The sequence below is a fragment of the Indicator indicator genome, chromosome 11 (genome assembly GCF_027791375.1).
Source record: "Indicator indicator isolate 239-I01 chromosome 11, UM_Iind_1.1, whole genome shotgun sequence".
Taxonomy (NCBI): domain Eukaryota; kingdom Metazoa; phylum Chordata; class Aves; order Piciformes; family Indicatoridae; genus Indicator; species Indicator indicator.
Window position 1 is genome coordinate 16,865,154 of NC_072020.1, and position 20,571 is coordinate 16,885,724.

At 46.8% G+C, this 20,571-nt stretch overlaps 1 protein-coding gene across 2 annotated transcripts in view; it reads left to right on the forward strand.

The window, feature by feature from the left end:
- Positions 1–548: 548 nt before the first annotated feature.
- ABCB1 (ATP binding cassette subfamily B member 1) overlaps positions 549–20,571 on the forward strand; it is a 34,327-nt gene continuing 14,304 nt past the window's right edge. Inside the window, exons 1-17 of one of the 2 annotated variants that reach the window (XM_054385175.1) lie at positions 549–580; positions 1,010–1,131; positions 1,886–1,946; positions 2,677–2,824; positions 4,045–4,108; positions 7,944–8,135; positions 9,185–9,356; positions 10,767–10,891; positions 12,227–12,398; positions 13,399–13,512; positions 14,981–15,091; positions 16,409–16,534; positions 16,709–16,912; positions 17,293–17,463; positions 17,817–17,978; positions 19,013–19,180; positions 19,889–20,035. In XM_054385175.1, the coding sequence (XP_054241150.1) occupies positions 1,043–1,131; positions 1,886–1,946; positions 2,677–2,824; positions 4,045–4,108; positions 7,944–8,135; positions 9,185–9,356; positions 10,767–10,891; positions 12,227–12,398; positions 13,399–13,512; positions 14,981–15,091; positions 16,409–16,534; positions 16,709–16,912; positions 17,293–17,463; positions 17,817–17,978; positions 19,013–19,180; positions 19,889–20,035 (2,226 nt within the window). In that variant the 5' untranslated portion in view covers positions 549–580; positions 1,010–1,042. Of the gene's footprint in view, positions 581–1,009; positions 1,132–1,885; positions 1,947–2,676; positions 2,825–4,044; positions 4,109–7,943; positions 8,136–9,184; positions 9,357–10,766; positions 10,892–12,226; positions 12,399–13,398; positions 13,513–14,980; positions 15,092–16,408; positions 16,535–16,708; positions 16,913–17,292; positions 17,464–17,816; positions 17,979–19,012; positions 19,181–19,888; positions 20,036–20,571 lie in introns of those variants that run through there. The other variant, XM_054385174.1, reaches the window with a different exon arrangement.

The window sequence follows — 20,571 nt, forward strand, 5'->3', positions numbered from 1 at the left end:
GCCCAGGGCGGTTGTGGATGCTCCTCCCTGGAGATGTTCAAAGCCAGGCTGAAGCAAGCTGGGCTGGTGGGAGGTGTCCCTGCCCATGACACAGGGTTGGAACTGGATGGTCTTGAAAGTCCCTTCCAACCCAAACCATTCTGTGAATCCCTGAAGTCCCAGGAGGTTTAAGGGGCATAATTAATCCAAGAGTGGATAGAGGGTAGATAGGAGATCAGAAGTTAGCATACAGGAGATGATAAGTAGATAGGAGAAGAGAAGTAAACAGGAGAAGTTCTTTCTCCCTGTGGAAAAAGAGATCCTTCAGGCCTGCTTTCTTGGGTGACAATGAAATAAGAGTATTTAAGTACCCCGTTTGCTAAATATTCCCTTTAGGAAGAGGGAGGCAAAGTCCAAAGTGCAGAGGCTTTGCTCTCCAAAGTAGGCGAGGCAACGGGAGGAGGAAAAGCCCAAGGACGCTGTTGATCATCTCTGCTTTACATAAGAGCAAAGTCCAATCATGCTGCATGTCCATATTAATTCTGCTGGGTTTTAAATCATTTTTCAGAGGACTACACAAAAGGCAGGAACAACCTCCACAGTAGGTCCATACTTTATTTTTTGTTTTTGCTTGAAATCAGAGAGGCTTTTCTAATGCTGGCTGATAGCTGTGGTTGTGGGGGGTGGGGGGGGAGGGAGGGGTGCGGTGTGGGGATTCCAAATTGCTGCATATGCTTCTTAAACGAGCATTTCCTATCTGATTTATTTTGTGCCTCTGTGTAGAGCTGCAGAAAGGGCAATGAAATGAAGTTAGCAAAGATAGAAGTGCAAAGTGTAGATGTTTGTCAGCAAACTCTGAGCAGCTGGGCTTGCTTCAGCGTGTTCCTGCTTGCCCATTTTGAGGTTCCCCTGCCATGTAGGACTTTAATAACTTTACTGATTAAGCAAATATCTCTATTTTCCTTGAAAACAAACGGTCATTGAAGTGACTGCCCTTGGCTAAACACTTGTACCTGTCTTGATCAAATAGTATTTCCAGGGAGCTATCGGAACTACATATAAAATGCCTTCTGAGAATGAAAGGAAGCATAGCGCAGATGGACACAGTCTTAAGATTGCTGCATCCAACGAGGGTGAACATGAAGAAAAAGAGTAAGTGCTCTTAGACAACATGCCCTGCACTGAAGCTTGTGAGGTTATCTTATTTTAGGATTTATTTTAGGGTTTATTGAATGTTATGATTAATTTAAATTTACTTCATCAGCAAAACCTAATAACAGGAAGCTTTGTATTGGCTCAGCACGAGGACCCTTTATCTTTTGAGGCCTAACTGTCCACATTATTGACAACAGTTAATTGAAAAGCATCTCTAAAATATGACAGAAATGATGTTGAAAGGGACATTTTGGGTACAGTTATGTCACCAGCTAAAACTCATCTTGATTCTTTTAGTCCGAGTGGTTTACATACCTTGAACAGTTCATTTAGTCCTTATCCTCCACATGCAAAAACATTGATTTTATGCTGCCTCCTTCTTTCTCATTTTGAAAGCCATTTACTGCCTCAGTTCACAACTTCCCTGACCAGACAGTGGAACCACCAGCCCTTGCTGGTGTTATTTCATCTTTGGAGTGGTGAACTGGGAAGACTTTAACTGAAATCTGCAGCAGTTGGTAGCTGATGCTATTTCTATACCTGGAGGTTTAAATCCAAACATCTCAAGCATGCTCCATAAGTCACATTGTGGTTACACACCATTGTTTGGTGCAAAAATCTTTCAGGATTAAATTGTAACTGGCCTTTGTTAACAGCTTGCATCAGTATTTCTGTGAACTGTTGTATATTGCATGAGAAAGTCTGTGAAAAGCTGCTTTTCAAAAACACTAAAGCCCTCCTACCTTTTCAGCAAGGACAAGAAGAAGAAGAAGAAGGCAGAAAAGGCCAATATGGTCAGCCCATTGAAAATGGTAGGGTTGGTTCTCTCTCTCTCTCTGTATCTCTACACACCTGCAGAGGCATTTCAAAGTGTGAGAATTAGGTGAGAGCCCTGCAGAAATGGCCTTGTCTCTGCCAAATATTTGATACTAGAGACTACAGGATATAGCATAGCCATCAGCAGCTCTTTTTGTGCATTCTTGTTATTATTATCAGGCTGGGTGCAGAGCAGGTTAGGAGCAGCCCTGAAGAAAGATCCTCAGGGGTGTTGGTTGCTGAGCATCTCCACATGAGCCAGCAGTGCCCTTGTGCAGCCCAGAAGGCAGCTGTGTGCTGGGCTGCATCCAGAGGAGTGTGGGCAGCAGGGCAAGAGAGGGGATTCTGCCCCCTAACTCTGCTCTACTGAGACCCACCTCCAATCCTTCTCCAGGTCTAGTGGGAAGTGTCCCTTCCCATGGCAGGGCGTTGGAACTGGATGATCTTTAAGATCCTTTCCAGTCCAAACCATTCTGTGATTCTGTGTTGGACACATCGAAACAGTAACCTCTGCTTTGGAGAGTTTCTGTGATAAAAGTGCTTTTATGGAAGGATTTCTTTCTGCACATTTAGATTGGGCTGTAATCTCAGTTGCTAACAAGAGACAGTTGTAGTTTTGTGACAGTAGCTGCACACCCAACAGCTTTTTCGTGGCTTTCTTGCTGTGTGGAGAGAAGCTCTCTCCCCGCTGCCACAGTGAGGTTTAATGTCTCTTCTCTCTCCCAGTTCCGCTACTCCAGCTGGTCAGACAGGCTCCTCATGCTGCTGGGCACTCTGCTGGCAGTAGCCCATGGAAGCAGCCTCCCTATCACCATGATAATCTTTGGGGACATGACTGACAGCTTCGTTGGCACTGGAAACGCAAGTGTAACAGGTACAGACACGCCTGCTGTGAAGGGAATGCTGGAATCACTTCTGGAAAAGAAGCAGGGAGATGCAGGCATCTCAGCACGACATACTCGTGGCACAAACCCCAGCATGATACCACACACTGACACCAATGAGTAGCTCCTGTGTTTGGTGTGACAGACACACTAGGGCATTTTCATTGCTCATAATTCTAAGTTTCTGCATTAGATTCACAGAATGGTTTGGGTTGGAAGGGATCATGAAGAACACCCAGTTCCAACCCCTGCCATGGGCAAGGACACCTCCCACCAGCCCAGCTTGCTTAAGGCCTCATCCAGCCTGGCCTTGAACACCTCCAGGGAGGGGCATCCACAACCTCCCTGGGCAACCTGTTCCAGTGTCTCCCCACCCTCAACTGTCAAGAACTTCTTCCTCATCTCCAGTCTCAATCTCTCCTCTTCCAGATCAAAGCCATTGCCCCTCCTCCTCCAGATCTTTGTCAAAAGGCCCTCCCCAGCTCTCCTGTAGCCCCCTTCAGGTACTGGAAGGTCTCCATGGAGCCTTCATTTCTCCAGGCTGAACAACCCTAGTTCTTTCAGCCTGTCCCCATAGCACACATTCAACAGATCATGATTAACTCTGGCTGTGATAAATAGAGAGAGGCTGGCTGCCCATCTAGCCAGCATCAGTTCCTCTTGTTTTCTTTTCATTAAACTGGCCATTTGTGGTTCACAAGGTGAATCAGATCAGCAAGCACATCCAACAGAAAACTCACTACCAAAAGACAGGATGGGAGGTGATGGCTTCAAACTGCAAGAATCTGGACTGAGATGAAACATGATAGGGAAATTCTTCCCCATGAGGGTGGTGAGCCACTGGAACAGGTGGGCCAGAGAAGTTTTGGAGCCTCCAAGCCTGGTAGTGTTTAAAGCCAGGCTGGCTGGGGCCTTGAGCAAGCTGCTCTAGTGAAAGGTGTCCCAGTCCTTGACAGTGGGTTGGAACTGGATGATGTTGAAAGTCCCTTACAACCCAACCCAGTCTATGAAATGTAGCTCTGTAGTCAGTGAAGTATTACTATAATCATTGTTTTTTGAGTAGGTAGAAATCTTCCCACTCCTTCTTTCATTAAGATCAAGTCAGTTCAAAAGGAGCTCTGGGACTCAAAATCTGCTGAACAGCTTGCAGGAAAACAAATCTGTTAAACTTGCTCTCTTAAAAGTATTTGCTCTTTTCTTCCTTTCTAAGAAGATACTATTCCACCGAATGTCACTGAGGAAATTCTTAACAAGCTGGAAGAAGATATGACAAGGTAACTAGGAGTGGATATTTTCTCTCCTTTCTCCTATGTAGGCACACCTTTCTAGTCAAGCCACTCCTGTTTTGTATACTTTAAACAACATATAAGCAGTGATGGATTGAATAATGCTTGTACCTAAAGAGACTGTTGGAGGCACTGGGAGGATTCCTGAGCACCCACAGCTGTTCCCAACAATTTCCCTGTAATCCCTTTCCAGAAGTGCTCTGTCTCCCCCATGCCGACTGCATTTCCTTCCTTCTCTTCCACTGAACTTATTGCTAACATATCATATTGGTTATCATCCATCCATGCATTGAGCTGTAGAGATTCTCTGATAAAGAGCAGAATGAAAATTGCCCAATTTGCTACCAAAGCATCGAGTGCAACCAAGTTGTCTGGACTCACCTGGAGTGCTGTGTCCAGCTCTGCACCCCTCAACACAGGAAGGACATGGACCCGATGGAGCAGGTCCAGAGGAGGGCTATGAAAATGATCAGGGGGCTGGAGCAGCTCTGCTGTGGGGACAGACTAAGGGAGCTGGGGTTGTTCAGCCTGCAGAAGAGAAGGCTCCAGGGAGATCTTAGAGCAGACTTCCAGTACCTGAAGGGGCTACAAGAAGGCTGCAGAGGGACTGTTTGCAAAGGCCTGCAGGGACAGGGCGAGGGGCAATGGTTTGAAATGAGAGCAGAGCAGATTTAGATTGGATGTGAGGAGCAAGTTCTGCACCATGAGGGTGCTGGAACACTGCAACAGGTCCATGGAGGTGGTTGAGGCCCCATCCCTGGAGATATTCAAGGTCAGGCTCAACAGGGCTCTGAGCAACCTGATCTAGTGGAGGATGTCCCTTCTACCCTCATCCATTCTATCATATTTGTGTTAGTGTTTAATTTCAGCTTTGAAATGAAAGTAATCTTTAAAATCAGGTTATTTTTTCTCTCTCTCTTTTTTTTTCTTCCTTCTGATCAAGCATATTTGTTATGACTTTATCTTAATTTTAAAGATCTTTGTGTTAGTGTTTCAATGTCTCCTTTGAAATGAAAGTGATGACACAGCTTTAAAATCAAAGTATTTTCTCTTTTTTTCTTCTCAAGCAGATGGGGCAGAGGGGGAGCTATTCACAATTTGGTTTTATTTCTCATTATCCTACTGTGATTGGATTGGTAATAAATAATTTTTTTCTCCAAATCAAGTCTGGTTTGCCCATGACAGTAACTGGTGGGTGATCTCTCTCTGTCCTTATCTCACCCCAGGAGCCTTTCATTGTATTTCTCACTCCTGCCCAGCTGAAAAGGGAAGTGATAGAGCACCTCTGGTGGACACATGGCTCCCAGCCGAGGTCAAGCCACCAGAAACATCATGTGTGAGACTTTGTCTTTTAAACGTTAGCCCTGACAGTAAAAGCATGAATAAAGAGCAACTGGGGTTTCTCTTTAGGAGCAAAATGGTGAATGAGGAGTCTGTTACTTATTAGCAGCACAGGGATAGCTTCTCCTTTCTGGAGTTTCTAGATAGAGCCCTGAGGTGATGTGTTCATTGGGTTGAAGAAGCAGCTGCTTGTAGCCAGCCCTTGTTGATCTAGGCAGGTTTACAGCAGGTCACATAGTCATAAAAACTCTGCAGAAGAGCAAAGGCCTCCCTCAGGTGTGTACTCAGCTCTGCATGTGGTTTTGGTTGTGTTTGTTACTCAAACAAGGATCCCCAAAGCCCAACTCTCTCTCCAGACAACAGGAACCATTCTTTTACGAGGCACTGAACGTTCACTCTCTGGTAAGTTTCAGAGGAATCAGTGGATTTGTAGGATGTATTTCATCAGCATGGAAGCTTGGCAGAGGCTTCAACCCATTCTGAGACAATTAGTCAGGAGGCAAAGTCCAAGCATGAAAGGATTTTTGGAAGCTATGTAACATCATAAAGCAATTGTCTGAAGTAATTGCTGAATTTTGAGGTGGTGTTCTTGGGTTTAGTGTGTTTGAGAGGGGAGTTTTAATGGAGCTGAAGATGATCAGGGTCAATATTAAACTAACTAGTATTCAGTTAGGCATTAACCCATTTTTATTAGTTTAGAGAAAGCTGATTTCATAATGACTATAGTTCCAAAGTCCCTGACTAAGTTCTGTGGTATCTTGGCCACAAAAATGGATGGATTACAACTTGAAAAGTTTCAGAAGGATGAGAGGAAACAGCCTCAAGTTGCACCAGGAGAGGTCTAGGTTGGACATGAGAAGAAACTTCTTGACTGAAAGAGCTCTCACAGCCTGGCACAGGCTGCCCAGGGAGGTGGCTGAGCACCCATCCCTGGAGGTGTTTCCCAGAGGCAGAGCTGTGGTGCTGATTGCTGAGGGTTAGCCCAAGCCTTGGTAGAACTAGAGAATGGTTGGGCTGGGTGATCTTCCATGATTACATGATCTCTAAAGCTGCCCTCTCCTTATCTGAGCTGAGCATTTGCACAGGGATTCCTGCAAGTTTCATGCTACTGTTCTAAAGAACCAGTATGTGTAGCTTACTACCTGTGCAACTTACTACATGTGCAACTTACTACACATGAGCGGAAGTCCTAAGAGTTTGAAAGCTTTGTGTTAATTATTTACCTTTTTATGGACACAGCAGTCTTACAGCTACCTGTGACACCACAAACAAATAGCCACTGCCTCTGGTCAGGGTTTGAAAACAGGGAATCAGCTGAGTTCAGTTTTGCTGCTTTAGGCCTGGTCCACCAGTAACTGATTCTGATGAACCAAATCAAATTTGATTTATTTCTCTCTGAACACTTCAAAACTATGGCTCGAATTCCCCTCCAGTTTGAGTATTTCACACACTCCTTGGTTTGGATGTGACAGCACAGGACTAAATTAATTTAAAAGTAATAAATCAGTTAGGAATAAAGCAGAGAGGGGTTTTTGATCTAAGGGCATTTGCCTCTAGGAGATGCATGTTTAGTAATGCTGTGTTCTGAAAGGGGGAAATGCAGCAGCCATGCATAGAGATATTCATAAAGACAGGCATGTTGTGTGATGGAAATGTTGGCTTGAGGGAGCTGGTGGAGGAGAAGCTGGACATGAGCCAGCAATGGGCACTTGAAGCTCAGAAGGACAACGGCAGCCTGGGCTGCATCCAAAGCAGTGTGGCCAGAGATGGGGAGAGGGGGTCTGCTCTGCTCTGGGGAGACCTCACCTGAGTGCTGTGTCCATCTATGGGGCCCTCAACACAGGAAGGACATGGACCTGATGGAGAGGATCCAGAGGATGCCACCAAGATGATCAGAGACTGGAACACCTTCCCTGTGAAGACAGATTGAGAGTTTGGGCTGTTCAACCTGGAGAAGGCTCCAGGGAGACCTTAGAGCTGCATTTCAATATCTGAAGGGGACCTACAGGAAGGCTGCAGGGGACTGTTCAGAAGGACCTGTGGGGACAGGACAAGGGGCAGTGGTTTGGAGCTGGAGCAGAGCAGATTTAGGCTGGACATCAGGAGGAAGTTCTGTACAATGAGGGTGGTGAGACACTGAAATAGGCTGCCCAGAGTTGTGTTGCAGGCTCTGTCCCTGAAGCCATTCAGAATCAGACTTGATGTGACCCTATGCAGCCTGCTCTAGCTGGAGGTGTCCCTGCTGACCACAGGGTGGTTGGACAAGACGCCCTTTGAGGTTCCCTTGAACCCAAACCATTCTAGGATTCCAGTTGCTTGTGGGAAACTTGGTAGCTTCTCCAGAGAGGTGCAAATTCCAACACCAACTTAAAGACCCTGGTTCAGGTCTGAAACAGAAGCAGCAAGCAGCAAGCTAAACACAGCCTGGTGAGGTCATTAAAACTAAATTCAGAGAATGTTACCTTTCCCCCTTCCCTTTCAGATATGCATATTACTATTGTGGAATAGCAGCTGGTGTTCTCCTTGCTGCTTACATCCAAACCTCATTTTGGACCCTAGCAGCAGGCCGGCAAATCAAAAAAATCAGAGAAAAGTTTTTTCATGCAATCATGAAGCAAGAAATTGGCTGGTTTGATGTCAATGATGTGGGAGAACTCAACACTCGCCTGCTAGAGTAAGTATGCTACACCTGTACCCATTTCTTTTAGTCTTGTCAAGCATGGCACATGGGGCCATGGTTTGGTGGCCGTGGTGGTGGTGGGTTGAAGGTTGGACTGGATGATCTTAGAGGCCTTTTCCAGCCCAAACAATTCTATGTCTCTATGATATAATGGTTGGACCTGGGGAGGTGGTGGAGTCACCACCCCTGGAGGTGTTCGAGAAACATGTGATCATGGCATTTGGGGACACAGTTTAGTGGCCATGGTGGTGGGAGGTTGAAGGTTGGACTGGATGATCTTACAGGTCTTTTCCAGCCCAAACAATTCTATGGCTCTATGGCTCTGTGATTCTCTGATATAATGGTTGGACTGGACGATCTTAAAGATCTCTTCCAACCCAAACTATTCCATGATTTTATGTATGAGTTACAGAATTATTATTTTTAATTTTAAATTAAATTCTTTCATTGTGAAATTAAATTTCACCCTGAAATTAAATTGAATTATTTCCTGGCCAAGTTTCTCAAGGACTGATCTTCTAATACTGCTGCTACTGGACTTTCACAAGCAGAGCAGCATTTGTATACATTTCCTTAAGCCCTGAGGGTGATTAAAGCCCAGACTGTGAGATAACCTCCAGGGAGAGAAAACTTCAGTTAATTTCTGTGCACCCTGAGGACTGAAGCTGGTGCTGACTGACTCCAGCAGCACGAGAAGCTTTCAAGCTGTTCCTTTATCTTTTCTTTCCAAACAGTTCCCAACTCTTTCTCACAGTTTCCAAACTGATCACAAGTTTGAAATTAAGTGATAGTAACTTTGCACTGCAGGCAGAATTTCTGCCCTTTCAGACAAAACCAGCTTTATAGCATTGCACCTTCACAAGAAACACGAATTTTAGCTTGCCTACACTATGCACTGCTTTATCTTGAAGCAAATTGTTTGGTAGCAATTGAATAGTAAAGATTGATCTCTACACATCTAACAAAATTAAAAAGCTTTCCTCTGCTTTCCACATTTCCCTTCCTATCTGGCCTGTCTGGATGTGATGTTTCTTTTTTTTCAGTGATGTCTCCAAGATCAATGAAGGAATAGGTGACAAAATTGGATTGCTTGTTCAATCACTAACAACATTCATAGCAGGATTTATTGTTGGTTTTATAAGAGGATGGAAACTAACCCTTGTCATACTAGCAGTCAGTCCTGTCCTGGGACTTTCAGCAGCAATCTGGGCTAAGGTAGGTTGACTTCCATTCAGTGTCAGCCTTTATCTTAATGAGAGATAGTGAAATAAATCTAGTCAGCTGTCAATCTTATTGGGAGAATGTGGTGCTTAGAACAGTTATGGTTTCCAGTGTTCTTCTTGGAACAGTAAGTGGATGTTCAGTCTGCAGAAGAGAAGGCTCCAGGCAGACCTAACAGCAGCCTGCCAGTGCCTGAAGGGGGCTACAAGAAGGCTGCAGAGGGACTGTTTGCAAAGGCCTGCAGGGACAGGACAAGGGGCAATGGTTTGAAATGAGAGCAGAGCAGATTTAGATTGGATGTGAGGAACAAGTTCTGCATCATGAGGGTGCTGGAACACTGCAACAGGTTGCCCAGGGAGGTGTCTGAGGCCCCATGCCTGGAGATCTTCAAGGAGCGGATGGAGAAGGCTCTGAGTGAGCTGCTCTCATGGAGGAGTTTCCTACTGAGTGCAGGGCGATTGGACTGGATGACCTTTGGAGGTCCCTTCCAATGCAAACCATTCTTTGATCAGTGTACATGAGCTCTTAGCTGAACATGGCAGTCTGCGTGTTCTAGTTCCCACTTACAGCACAGACTTGCTGGATTTGAAACTGTTTCTGCCAAGAAAGGAAGCAAGATACATGGGTAGAACCCACAGCTGTAACTGCTAAACTTCATCCCCAGGAGTACTTCTGTTAAAAAGAAATAACTGCACCTCCTAAAAAGTTAGTGAATAAGTCAGACTAAGCCTTGGTCTCAGGCAGAGTTTCTTTTCAAAGCTGTTAATTAAGATTTGATAAGAAATTTCAGACAGACTTAGGTGAGATAAGTGCTAATTTCCCATGGCACTGGAGTGACTAACAATTGTAGTTCACAAGTCTTCAGGGGTTTATAGGATTTAATTTCCCTTACATTCCAAAGCTCAGATAAACCTTTGTCTTGAGTGGCAAAGGTAGGTGTAAAAGAGCATCTGCTCCATGTCACTACTGCCTAAGAGTCCTCATGGCCTGTGGCCAGTTAATGGAAGCTCCAGAACTGTCTGGCTAAGGTAGGCAGAGCTGAGAAGGAACTGAGGAGATCTACCTGGGGAGAACCACACTGGCTGAATGTGAGTAGTCATCACATCAGCAAGCAATCAGCTAATCTCCTACACTGGGTGAAAAGGGAGTGAGAAAGGCAGCCCTCAACTGTACTGGGTGAAAAGGGATTGAGAAATCTAACCCTCAGCTGCTGAGAATGGGTAATAGTGAATCACTTGATTGAATTCATTGTGTGCTTAAGGATTTTGGTATTGACCATTCTGCTGTTGTACATAATATAATCCAAGTCTTCATAGCAGAGGAAAGTAGCTGTGATAAAAGCCATTATGAAGCAGCCAGAGCTCATTCTGCTTTCCTCAAGACACTGGTTTGATCCTGTGTTAGGTTCTCTCTGCCTTCACTGACAAAGAACAAGCTGCATACGCAAAAGCAGGTGCTGTTGCAGAGGAAGTTCTGGGAGCTGTCCGGACTGTGATAGCCTTTGGAGGACAGGAAAAAGAAATTAAAAGGTAGGAGCAATGTTTGCTTCCATCAGCTGACTTTTGATGTACTGGCTTCAGGTGGTTTGAAACTTTCTTCTGTCTTTGCTTTGTCAAAATGGGTAAGCCTTCAACATCTCTGCTGTGAAGTGAGGCTGAGAGCCCTGGGGCTGCTTAGTCTGCAGAAAGGAAGGCTGAGAGGGAATCTGATCAATGTCTGTAAATATCTGAGGGGTGGGTGTCAAAATGAAGGGGCCAGGCTCTGCTCAGTGGTGTTCTGTGATAGGACAAGGGGCAATGGACACAAACTGGAACCTAGGAGGTTCCACCTCAACAGGAGGAAGAATCTCTTTAGTGTGAGGGTGCTGGAGCCCCTCTGAGCACGCTGCTCAGAGAGGTTGTGGAGATTCCTCCTCTGGAGACTTTCAAGCCCCATCTGGATGTGTTTCTGTGTGACCTGCCCTGGGTGATCCTGCTCTGGCAGGGGGATTGGACTGGATGATTTCCAGAGGTCCCTTCCAACACCACCGTTCTGTGATTCTAAGCCTTGTGCTGCCTGCACTTTCAGGCAGCAGGGCACTGTCTGTTGCTGCAGGCTATCAGAGGTTTTACTGCATGTTGAGGACCATGAGATTGTTCTAGTAAAGGACAGTTTCTAGAAAATGGAACAGGCTGCCCAGGGACGTTGTGGATGCCCCTCTCTGGAGGTGTTCAGGGCCAGGTTGGATGAGTCTTTGAGCAAGCTGGGCTGGTGGGAGGTGTCCCTGCCCATGGCAGGGGATTGGAACTGGATGATCCTTGAGATCCTTTCCAACCCAAAGCATTCTGTGATAAGACTGTAGGAAATGGATAGGTTGTCTCTACTCTAGGATGGGAGCAAACTGCTTGAAACCTCACTCAGTGAAGAGCTTGGGGCAAAGCCCAGGCCATGCCATGAGAGGAGATGGTGGCATCCCTGCTAATCTGAGCACCCAGTAGTTGTGGTGAGGGTGCTAATAAACTTCATCCCCATTTCTGGCATATACGGGAACCATCATTCTGTGATATATTTTAACCTTTTATCTTAAGCTAACAATTATAATCTCCCAACCTGTCATGAATTACTCATGATCAAAGTTCAGTGGCCTGCAGGTTATTTAAGGACCTTTGAGTGCCAGTCCCTGAACTTCAGTGCCCTTTTTTGACCTATACACCAACTTGGCTGTGCCTGGCTGCCAGGCTCACCTTTGTGAGCTCTTAGCGTTATCTGTTTAACACTAACACCTGCCCTTTGGGAGTTGTCTTCATCTAATGCATGCAGAGTTGTTGGTGCTGTATGCCATGGTAGAAGTCTGAGTCTGTTTTCAACTTCTGGCTTTCTTCCAGATACCATAAAAATTTAGAAGATGCTAAAAAGATAGGAATAAAAAAGGCAATTACATCCAATATTTCTATGGGTGCTGCTTTCTTCCTGATCTATGCATCATATGCACTGGCCTTCTGGTATGGAACCACCTTGATCTTAAGTGATGATTACACTATTGGTAAAGTCCTCACAGTAAGTATGAAGGAGGAGATTCCCTGTTAGTGAGACATATAAAAGAAAATACTTTCTGGGGATTGTTGTTTGGGTTTAGCAAGAACTAAGTGACCAGACTGGCAAAACAGCATCATCCTCACCACAGAAGGGTACACATTGATTCTACAGGATCTCAAATCTGTATCAACCCTTGAGCAAGCTGCTCTAGTGGGAGGTGTCCCTGCCCATGGCAGGGGGTTGGAACTCGATGATCTTCAAGGTCCCTTCCAAGCCAAACCAATCTTGGCTTCTGTGATTATTTTCAGCCACTTCTACATTTGTATTTTCAGCTGTTTCTGCATCTTTGTTTTTCAACTTCGCAAAGATCAGAATGATGTAGAAGCAGTTCAGTCAAAGACATCGTATGTCTATGTTTATATCTTTCTAAAGCTGTCTCTTTGGGTTTAGTTATGAAAAGATAAATAAACTCACAGCCAGTCTTGGGGCAGAGTGGCTGGAAAGTGCCCAGCACAGAAAGACCTGGGGGTGCTGGGTGGCAGCTGGCTGGAGATGAGCCAGGGTGTGCCCAGGTGTCCAAGAAGGCCACCAGATTCCTGGCCTTCAACAATGGATCAGCAGTGGTGTGGCCAGCAGGAGCAGGGCACGGATTGTTGCCCTGCACTCAGCACTGGGGAGGCCACACCTTGAGTCCTGGGTTCAGTTTTGGGTCCCTCACACCAAGAAGGACATTGAGGGGCTGGAGCAGGTCCAGAGAAGGGCAAGGAAGCTGGGGAAGGGTCTGGGGAACAGGGCTGGTGAGGAACAGCTGAGGGACCTGAGGGTGTTTAGTCTGGAGGAGGGAAAGCTGAGAGGAGACCTCATTGCTCTCTACAGCTCCCTGAAAGGTGGCTGAAGCCAGGTAGGGGTTGGTCTCTTCTCCCTAGGAACAAGTGGCAGGATGAGAAAAAATGGCCTGGAGTGAATAAAGCAATGCAGTTCTCTGCTTAAATTTCTCTGTGACCATAAATGTTTCTTCCAGGTCTTTTTCTCTGTCCTGATCGGAGCTTTCAGCATTGGACAGGCTGCTCCAAGCATAGAGGCATTTGCTAGTGCCAGAGGAGCTGCCTATACCATCTTCAAGATCATAGACAATGTGAGTACCTTTGCCAGCACTCTCCTTTTCTAAAGCACAGGCACTAGTGAAGGATGGAAATGAGTAAGAGTAAATTAAAATATGCAAGTAGGCATTGGCACAGGCTGCCCAGGGAGGTGGTGGAGTCGCCATCCCTGTAGGTGTACGAAAACATGTGGACATGGCACTGTGGGACATGGTTTAGTGGCCATGGTGGTGTTGGGTTGATGGTTGGGCTGGATGACCTTAGAGGGTTTTTCCAAGTGGAACAATTCTGTGATGCTAGAAGCAGATAGGATATGTAATTGGTAGTCAGCACCTCTGTCTTCTGGTGTTATCAGTCCTTGCCTCAAAGGTAGAAGTATTGCATCTCTGAATGATGTGGTGCTGGAGGCATCCTCTGATGTTTTCATTATGCCTGTGATGATTATGTGCTGTGATTATGGGCTGTGCAGGGAAAGGAGCATGTGTTCCAAGCACCATTGGCCTGTGCTGACACCAGGCACATGTGCTGGCAAATCAACCAAGCACAACCTGCTACCTATACTTCAGTTGCCAGGAGTCCCCATCCCTGGAGGTGTTCCAGAAACGTGTGGCCAGGGCACTTGGGGCCATGGTTTAGAGGCCATGGCGATGTTGGGCTGAAGGTTGGACTGGATGATCTTAGAGGCCTTTTCCAACCCAAACAGTTCTGTGATCCTAAGGGAGTCAGCAAACAGGGAAGCTGTGGGTTTAGTACCTAATGGAGCTTGGTGAATTCAGTTGCATGGTTTGGATTTTCATTTGGATGTGCTAGATCCACCCTGGGTGGAAACAAAAAGCAGTGGTAATTCATAACTTTGTTTCTGCTTAATGGTCAGGGCATGCTTGTTTCTCACACAAATGGCTTGAGCAGAAAGGGCAACACTGTAAAGGAAGAACAGTTTCCTAGAAAGGCTCTGTTCAGGTTGGTTGAAGCTTGAAGAAGGCAGATTGAGACTGGAGATGAGGAAGAAATTCTTGACAGTGAGGGTGGGGAGACAATAGAACAGGTTGCCCAGGGAGGTTGTGGATGCCCCTCCCTGGAGGTGTTCAAGGCCAGGCTGGAGCAAACTGGCCTGGTGGGAGGTGTCCCTACCCATGGCAGAGGGTTGGAATTGGATGATCTTCAAGGTCCTTCCCAACCCAACCCATTCTATGAATGAGTCTTCAGGCAGTGAAATGAATCTCAAAGTGGCCAGCTGTGGGCACAGTCTTAATGTGCAATGTGAAGCTTAAAAGGAGAAATGATCCAAGTACTGTTGCATGAGCACAGCACCATCAACATCAGACCATCTCATCAGCACAGTGATGAGGCACCAAGCCATCATGCAGTCCACAGGCTTCAGGAATGTCACTGAAAGTCCCTCCAAATGGCATCTACTCTCTCTGCAGGAGAATCGTGCACTCCAGAGCTTCTTGAGGGAAAAATAATGAGGAATTGAGTTGTGTTTTTTATTCTTCTCCACAGGAACCTCAAATTGACAGCTACTCAGAGGCAGGTTACAAACCAGAGTACATCAAAGGCAATGTGGAATTCCAGAATGTTCACTTCAATTATCCATCCAGACCAGATGTGCAGGTACTGTAAAGGACACTTTACACACATTACAGTTACACATGGTAGGAAAACCATCCCTCAAATAAAATCTTGTTGAAAATAGGACAACTCCAAGTGAGGTTCTCTAATTCCTATAAACCTACCTGGCCATTGCAGAGCTTTTAGCCAGGATTGTTTGTCCCCTAGCTCCACATTCTGACCCATTTTCTGTCCAAGGCTACAGGCAGTGTGGCTACATCAAAAAAAAAAAACCCACAACCAAACATATTTATTGCTCTCAGAATCTGACTTTAGGCAGCTAACCCCAGTGTATGTGTGCAGTAATAACAATGAGACAGTGGATTGCAAAAGTCCCTGCAGTGGAGCTCTGTTAAGATATATTTTGTCCAAGAAGGCCACCAGCATCCTGGCCTGGATCAGCAATAGCATGACCAGCAGCAGTGGGGCAGGGATTGTCCCCCTGCACTCAGCACTGGCGAGGCCACACCTTGAGCCCTGAGCTCAGTTTTGGGCCCTCACTACAAGAAGGACATTGAGGGGCTGGAGCAGGGCCAGAGAAGGGCAAGGAAGCAGGAGAAGGGTTTGGAGAACAGGAATTGGTGAAGAGCAGCTAAGGGACCTGAGGGAGTTTAGTCTGGAGGAGAGGAGGCTGAGGGGAGACCTCATTGCTCTCTACAGCTCCCTGAGAGGAGGCTGGAGCCAGGTGAGGGTTGGACTCTTCTCCCTAGGATCAGGTGATAGGAAGAGAGGAAATGGCCTGAAGTTGTGCCAGGGGAGGGTTAGGTTGGAGATGAGGAAGAATTTCTTTGCTGCAGGAGTGCTCAGGAATTACAACAGGCTGCCCAGGGAGGTGGTGGAGTCCCCATCCCTGGAGGTGTTCCAGAACTGTGTGGCCATGGCACTTGGGACATGGTTTAGTGGACATGGTGTTGGGTTGGTGATTGGACTGGATGATCTTGGAGGCCTTTTCCAACCCAAACCATTCCACAATTCTTTATCTCAACTAGTTAAAGAAGGCAGGTCCAGTGTCCAGGAACAGAATCCATATTTTTATCTGTCCCGGTAGATAAAAATTTGGTTTTTTAGAGCACTGACATAAATCCAGAGTCTTTATGAAGTGGAGGCATGGGAGTGAGTTCTGATAGTGTTTTCATGAGAGCTCTTTGCTCTGTGTAGCTGTTTCCTGATGCTCAAACTCACATGGTTATAGATTTTGGGTTGGGCAGATTTCTGCTCTAAGTATGGAGGAGGTTTCATCTCTGGATTAGGGTTTCTCCAGCCTGCCATTGACATTGTGCCTTACTGCTGTGGCTTTGATTCCCTTTCCTATGTACTCAGATCCTGAGGGGCTTGAATCTCCAAGTGAACAGTGGCCAGACAGTGGCCCTGGTTGGTAGCAGTGGCTGTGGGAAAAGCACAACAGTTCAGCTCATCCAGAGATTCTACGACCCCAAGGAGGGCACGGTAAGCTCCCTCCAGCAGATGCCTGCTCCCTGCCCCCCTGCCGCTGCAGGTCTGGCTCTGGCCTCCCTGCCCTTGTCCCAGCAGCCTGGCAAAGCGTCCCCCGGCAGGGCCTGGGGAGAGCTTCCCTGGCCAGAGCCATCGGTCCGCAGGGGTTGTCTTCCGCCTCGTGCTCAGGTCACCATCGACGGGCAGGACATCAGGAGCCTGAACGTGAGGTACCTGCGGGAGGCGATCGGGGTGGTGAACCAGGAGCCTGTGCTCTTTGCCACCACCATTGCCGAGAACATTCGCTACGGCCGGGAGGACGTCACCATGGAGGAGATTGAGAAAGCCACCAAGGAAGCCAATGCCTATGACTTCATCATGAGGCTGCCCAATGTAAGCAAAGCAGCTCTGCTGCTGAAATCCTTCCTCCTAGGCCTTCTGGTGCCAAAGGCTTCCTCAGAAGGGCTTCTCGCGAGGAGAGGAAGCTGCCGACGTGCAGAGGTCTGCAGAGCTTCCTCAGAAGCTTTGAGAGCAATGGTCACTGGAGACCTTTAGGTCCTGGCTTGATGAGCACTTGCAGAGCTGCTACAGAGTTGCAGGGACACAAGCCATCAGGCAGAGCCCTCCCAGAGGCTGTTTCCCCTGCAGAGGAAGGGAAGATGGAAGATGCTGCTGGGGCTGCGGACACCGCTGAGCCCTTTCTCTGCCCTTCCCTCCCTTGGAGAAAGGATTTGCCCCTGAGCATTGTGGAACTGTCTGTGGTTGTCTTGCAGAAGTTTGAGACCCTGGTTGGAGAAAGAGGAGCCCAGCTGAGCGGAGGCCAGAAGCAAAGAATAGCCATTGCCCGGGCCCTGGTGCGCAACCCCAAGATCCTGCTGCTGGATGAGGCCACCTCAGCCCTGGACACCGAGAGCGAGTCGGTCGTGCAGGCTGCGCTCGACAAGGTCAGGGCTGTAAGGCTTATCTCAACCACTGTGGGCTTCCATTTAAAAACTCTCAGCATTTTAAAGTTTATAAAACACTGCAATTTAAAACACTGAGACTTGTTTAGATACTTGTGCTCAAAATGTGATGGTTTTGTCTGTGCCACAGTGGAAGTTTGTCCCTGATATTCATTTTCCAGCTCAAGTTTGTTTGCGGTACTCATTCAAATCTGGGATTTAATCTTTTTTCGGCAGTTATTTTTTTCCTATGAAGCATCCTAATGCTTCCCTCAGGTCTTATTCGCCTCTGACATAGAGATGAGCAGGTTGTGAAGCTGCTTGGGAATGCTGATGTTGACTGTTGCCCTCTCCAGGCACGGGAGGGCCGCACCACGGTGGTGGTGGCTCACCGGCTGTCAACAGTGCGAAACGCAGACCTCATCGCTGTGTTTGATGCTGGAGTCATCGTAGAACAAGGCACCCATGCCCAGCTGCTGGAGAAAAAGGGAATCTACTACAAACTTGTTAGCATGCAGGTAGTTTTCCCTCACCAACTGCCATCTCATTGTCTTCTTTGTGCTCCATGCCCTTAGTTAATTTGTGTTATCAAAAGAATGGGGATTGGACTCCAAAAAACATTCCCCATGAGCACAGCTGGACATCATGTCCCAAGGGAAGCAGTGGAGTTCCCTGCACTGGGCAGTTTGCAGACTCAGCTTGGCAGGGTGCTGGGCCAGCTCAGTTCAGCTGCACTGTCACCTAGAAAGGTTGGAACAGATGAGCCTTGGGGGCCCTTCCAAGCTGGCAATCTGTGATTCTGTGGTACACAAAAAAAAATGTCCACTTTGAAAGGAGAAGACCTTTGAAGCTTTTTGATAGCAGACCTGCTTAAACCTGGGATAACATATTTTTTTTTATCTTCTAGGCTTTTCAACTTAAAATTGTATTTTATGTTTTCCTTGAGTGCTGGGTTCAGTTTGGAGCTCTCACTCCAAGAAGGACATTGAAGGGCTGCAGCAGGTTCAGAGAAGAGCAAGGAAGCTGGTGAAGGGTCTGGAGAACAGGGCTGGTGAGGAGAAGCTGAGGGACCTGGGGGTGTTTAGTGTGGAGAAGTGGAGGCTGAGGGGAGACCTCATGGCTCTCTACAGTTCCCTGAGAGGAGGCTGGAGCCAGGTGAGGGTTGGGCTCTTCTCCCTAGGAACAAGATCTAGGACAACAGAAATGGTCTCAAGTTGCAGTAGGGGAGGTTTTGGTTGGACACGAGAAGAAACTTCTTGACCCACACAGGCTGCCCAGGGAGATGGCTGAATGCCCATCCCTGGAGGTGTTTTTCAGAGGCAGAAATGTGGTGCTGAGAGCCCAAGGCTTGGTAGAGTTAGAGAATGGTTTGACTGGATGAGCTTGAAGGGCTTTTCCAGCCCACATGATCCCATGATTCTACCATAAAGATTTGGTATCTGCTTTGTGGCATGAAACAAAGTTTCCTTTTACTTTTATTACCTCATAACGATGAAAGTTCAAAGTAACATCTGCATAACTCATCTTAGCATTATCTCCTCACCCATGTTAGGCTATAGAAGTCCCAGAATCAGAAAAAGATGAGAATGCACTCAGTGTCCAATTGGAAACAGAATCTGATGAATCGTTATCAAGAGGCTTGAGAAGACGATCGACTCGGAGAAGCATGAAGAAGCCAGGAGCACAAAGTGAGGATCCCGAGGAGAAAACAAGTACACCTGTGAGTATATTTGCAGAGTTCTCGGTGAGCTCTGATTCCTTTCTACACAGAATGCTAAAATTCAGTCCCTTCTCCTGCTGCAGAAAGGTCCAAGAAGGAGGCATTTGAGAGTGGTGGAAAAAATTATGAGAATTTTGGAGACAGGATGGAGCAGGTCCAGAAGAGGCCACCAAGATGGTCAGAAGGATGGAGAACCCTCCTAGATGATCAGAGGGCTGATTCTGGGGACAGGCTGAGAAAGCTGGGGCTGTTCAGCCTGGACAAGAGAAAGCTCCAGGGAGGCCTTAGAGCAACCTTCCAGCACCTGAAGGGGCTACAGAAGAGCTGGGGAGGGACTTTGACAAGGACTCGGAGTGACAGGAGAAGGGACAATGGTTTTGAGCTGGAAGAGGGGAGATTGGGACTGGAGATTGGGAAGAAATTCTTGACAGTGAGGGTGAAAAGTTTCTTCCCTGCAAGAGTGGTCAGGGATTGCCACAGGCTGCCCAGGAAGGTGGTGGGGTCCCCATCTCTGGAGGTGTTCCAGAAGTGTGTGGCCATGTAACTTGAGGCCATGTAACTTGAGGCCATATTTTGGTGGTCGTGGTGGTGGTGGCCTGACTGTTGGCCTGGATGATCTTGGAGGGCTTTTCCAACCCAAACATTTCCATGATTCTGTATTTCTCCAAGCATGTGAGTGTTGTTCCTAACAGAATTCCCATTTTTCAGGCTGAAGAGTTACCTCCAGCTCCCTTCCTGAAAATCATGAAGTTGAACAAAACCGAGTGGCCATATTTTGTAGCTGGAACTTTGTCTGCAATTGTCAACGGAGTCATGCAGCCTGCATTTGCCATCATATTTTCAGAAATCATAGGGGTAAGTTGGAATAAAATATGCAAAAAAAAACCCACCCCCAACCCAAACCCCTGTAAAGTCCCCAAAATTTGTTTCTAAGTAACCCAGCTCTGAATCAATCATTGCATAATGAGCTGAGGTGTGGATGAAGCACTATTAGAAACACCTGAAAGATGATAGGAAATTTGCAGTGTACTAAAAATCTTGCTGCAAGTTGAAATTTGAGACTATTTTAGGCATTTTGGAATTTTTTTAACTTTTTGGATCTTTAGAACCCGACTTATACAGAACATGCTCAAATTTCCTATGAATGCAAATTTCTTCCTAATATCCAGTCTGAATCCACCCACCTCAAGCTTCAGATACCTGCCATATATAGCTCTTGAGAAAAGTGAAAGTGTCCCCTGAGGGAGCTGGGGCTGTTCAGCCTGGAGAAGGGAAGGCTCCAGGCAGAACTAACAGCAGCCTGCCAGTACCTGAAGGGGCTACGAGAAGGCTGTAGAGGGTTTTTGCTGTTTGCAAAGACCTGCAGGGACAGGACAAGGGGCAATGGTTTG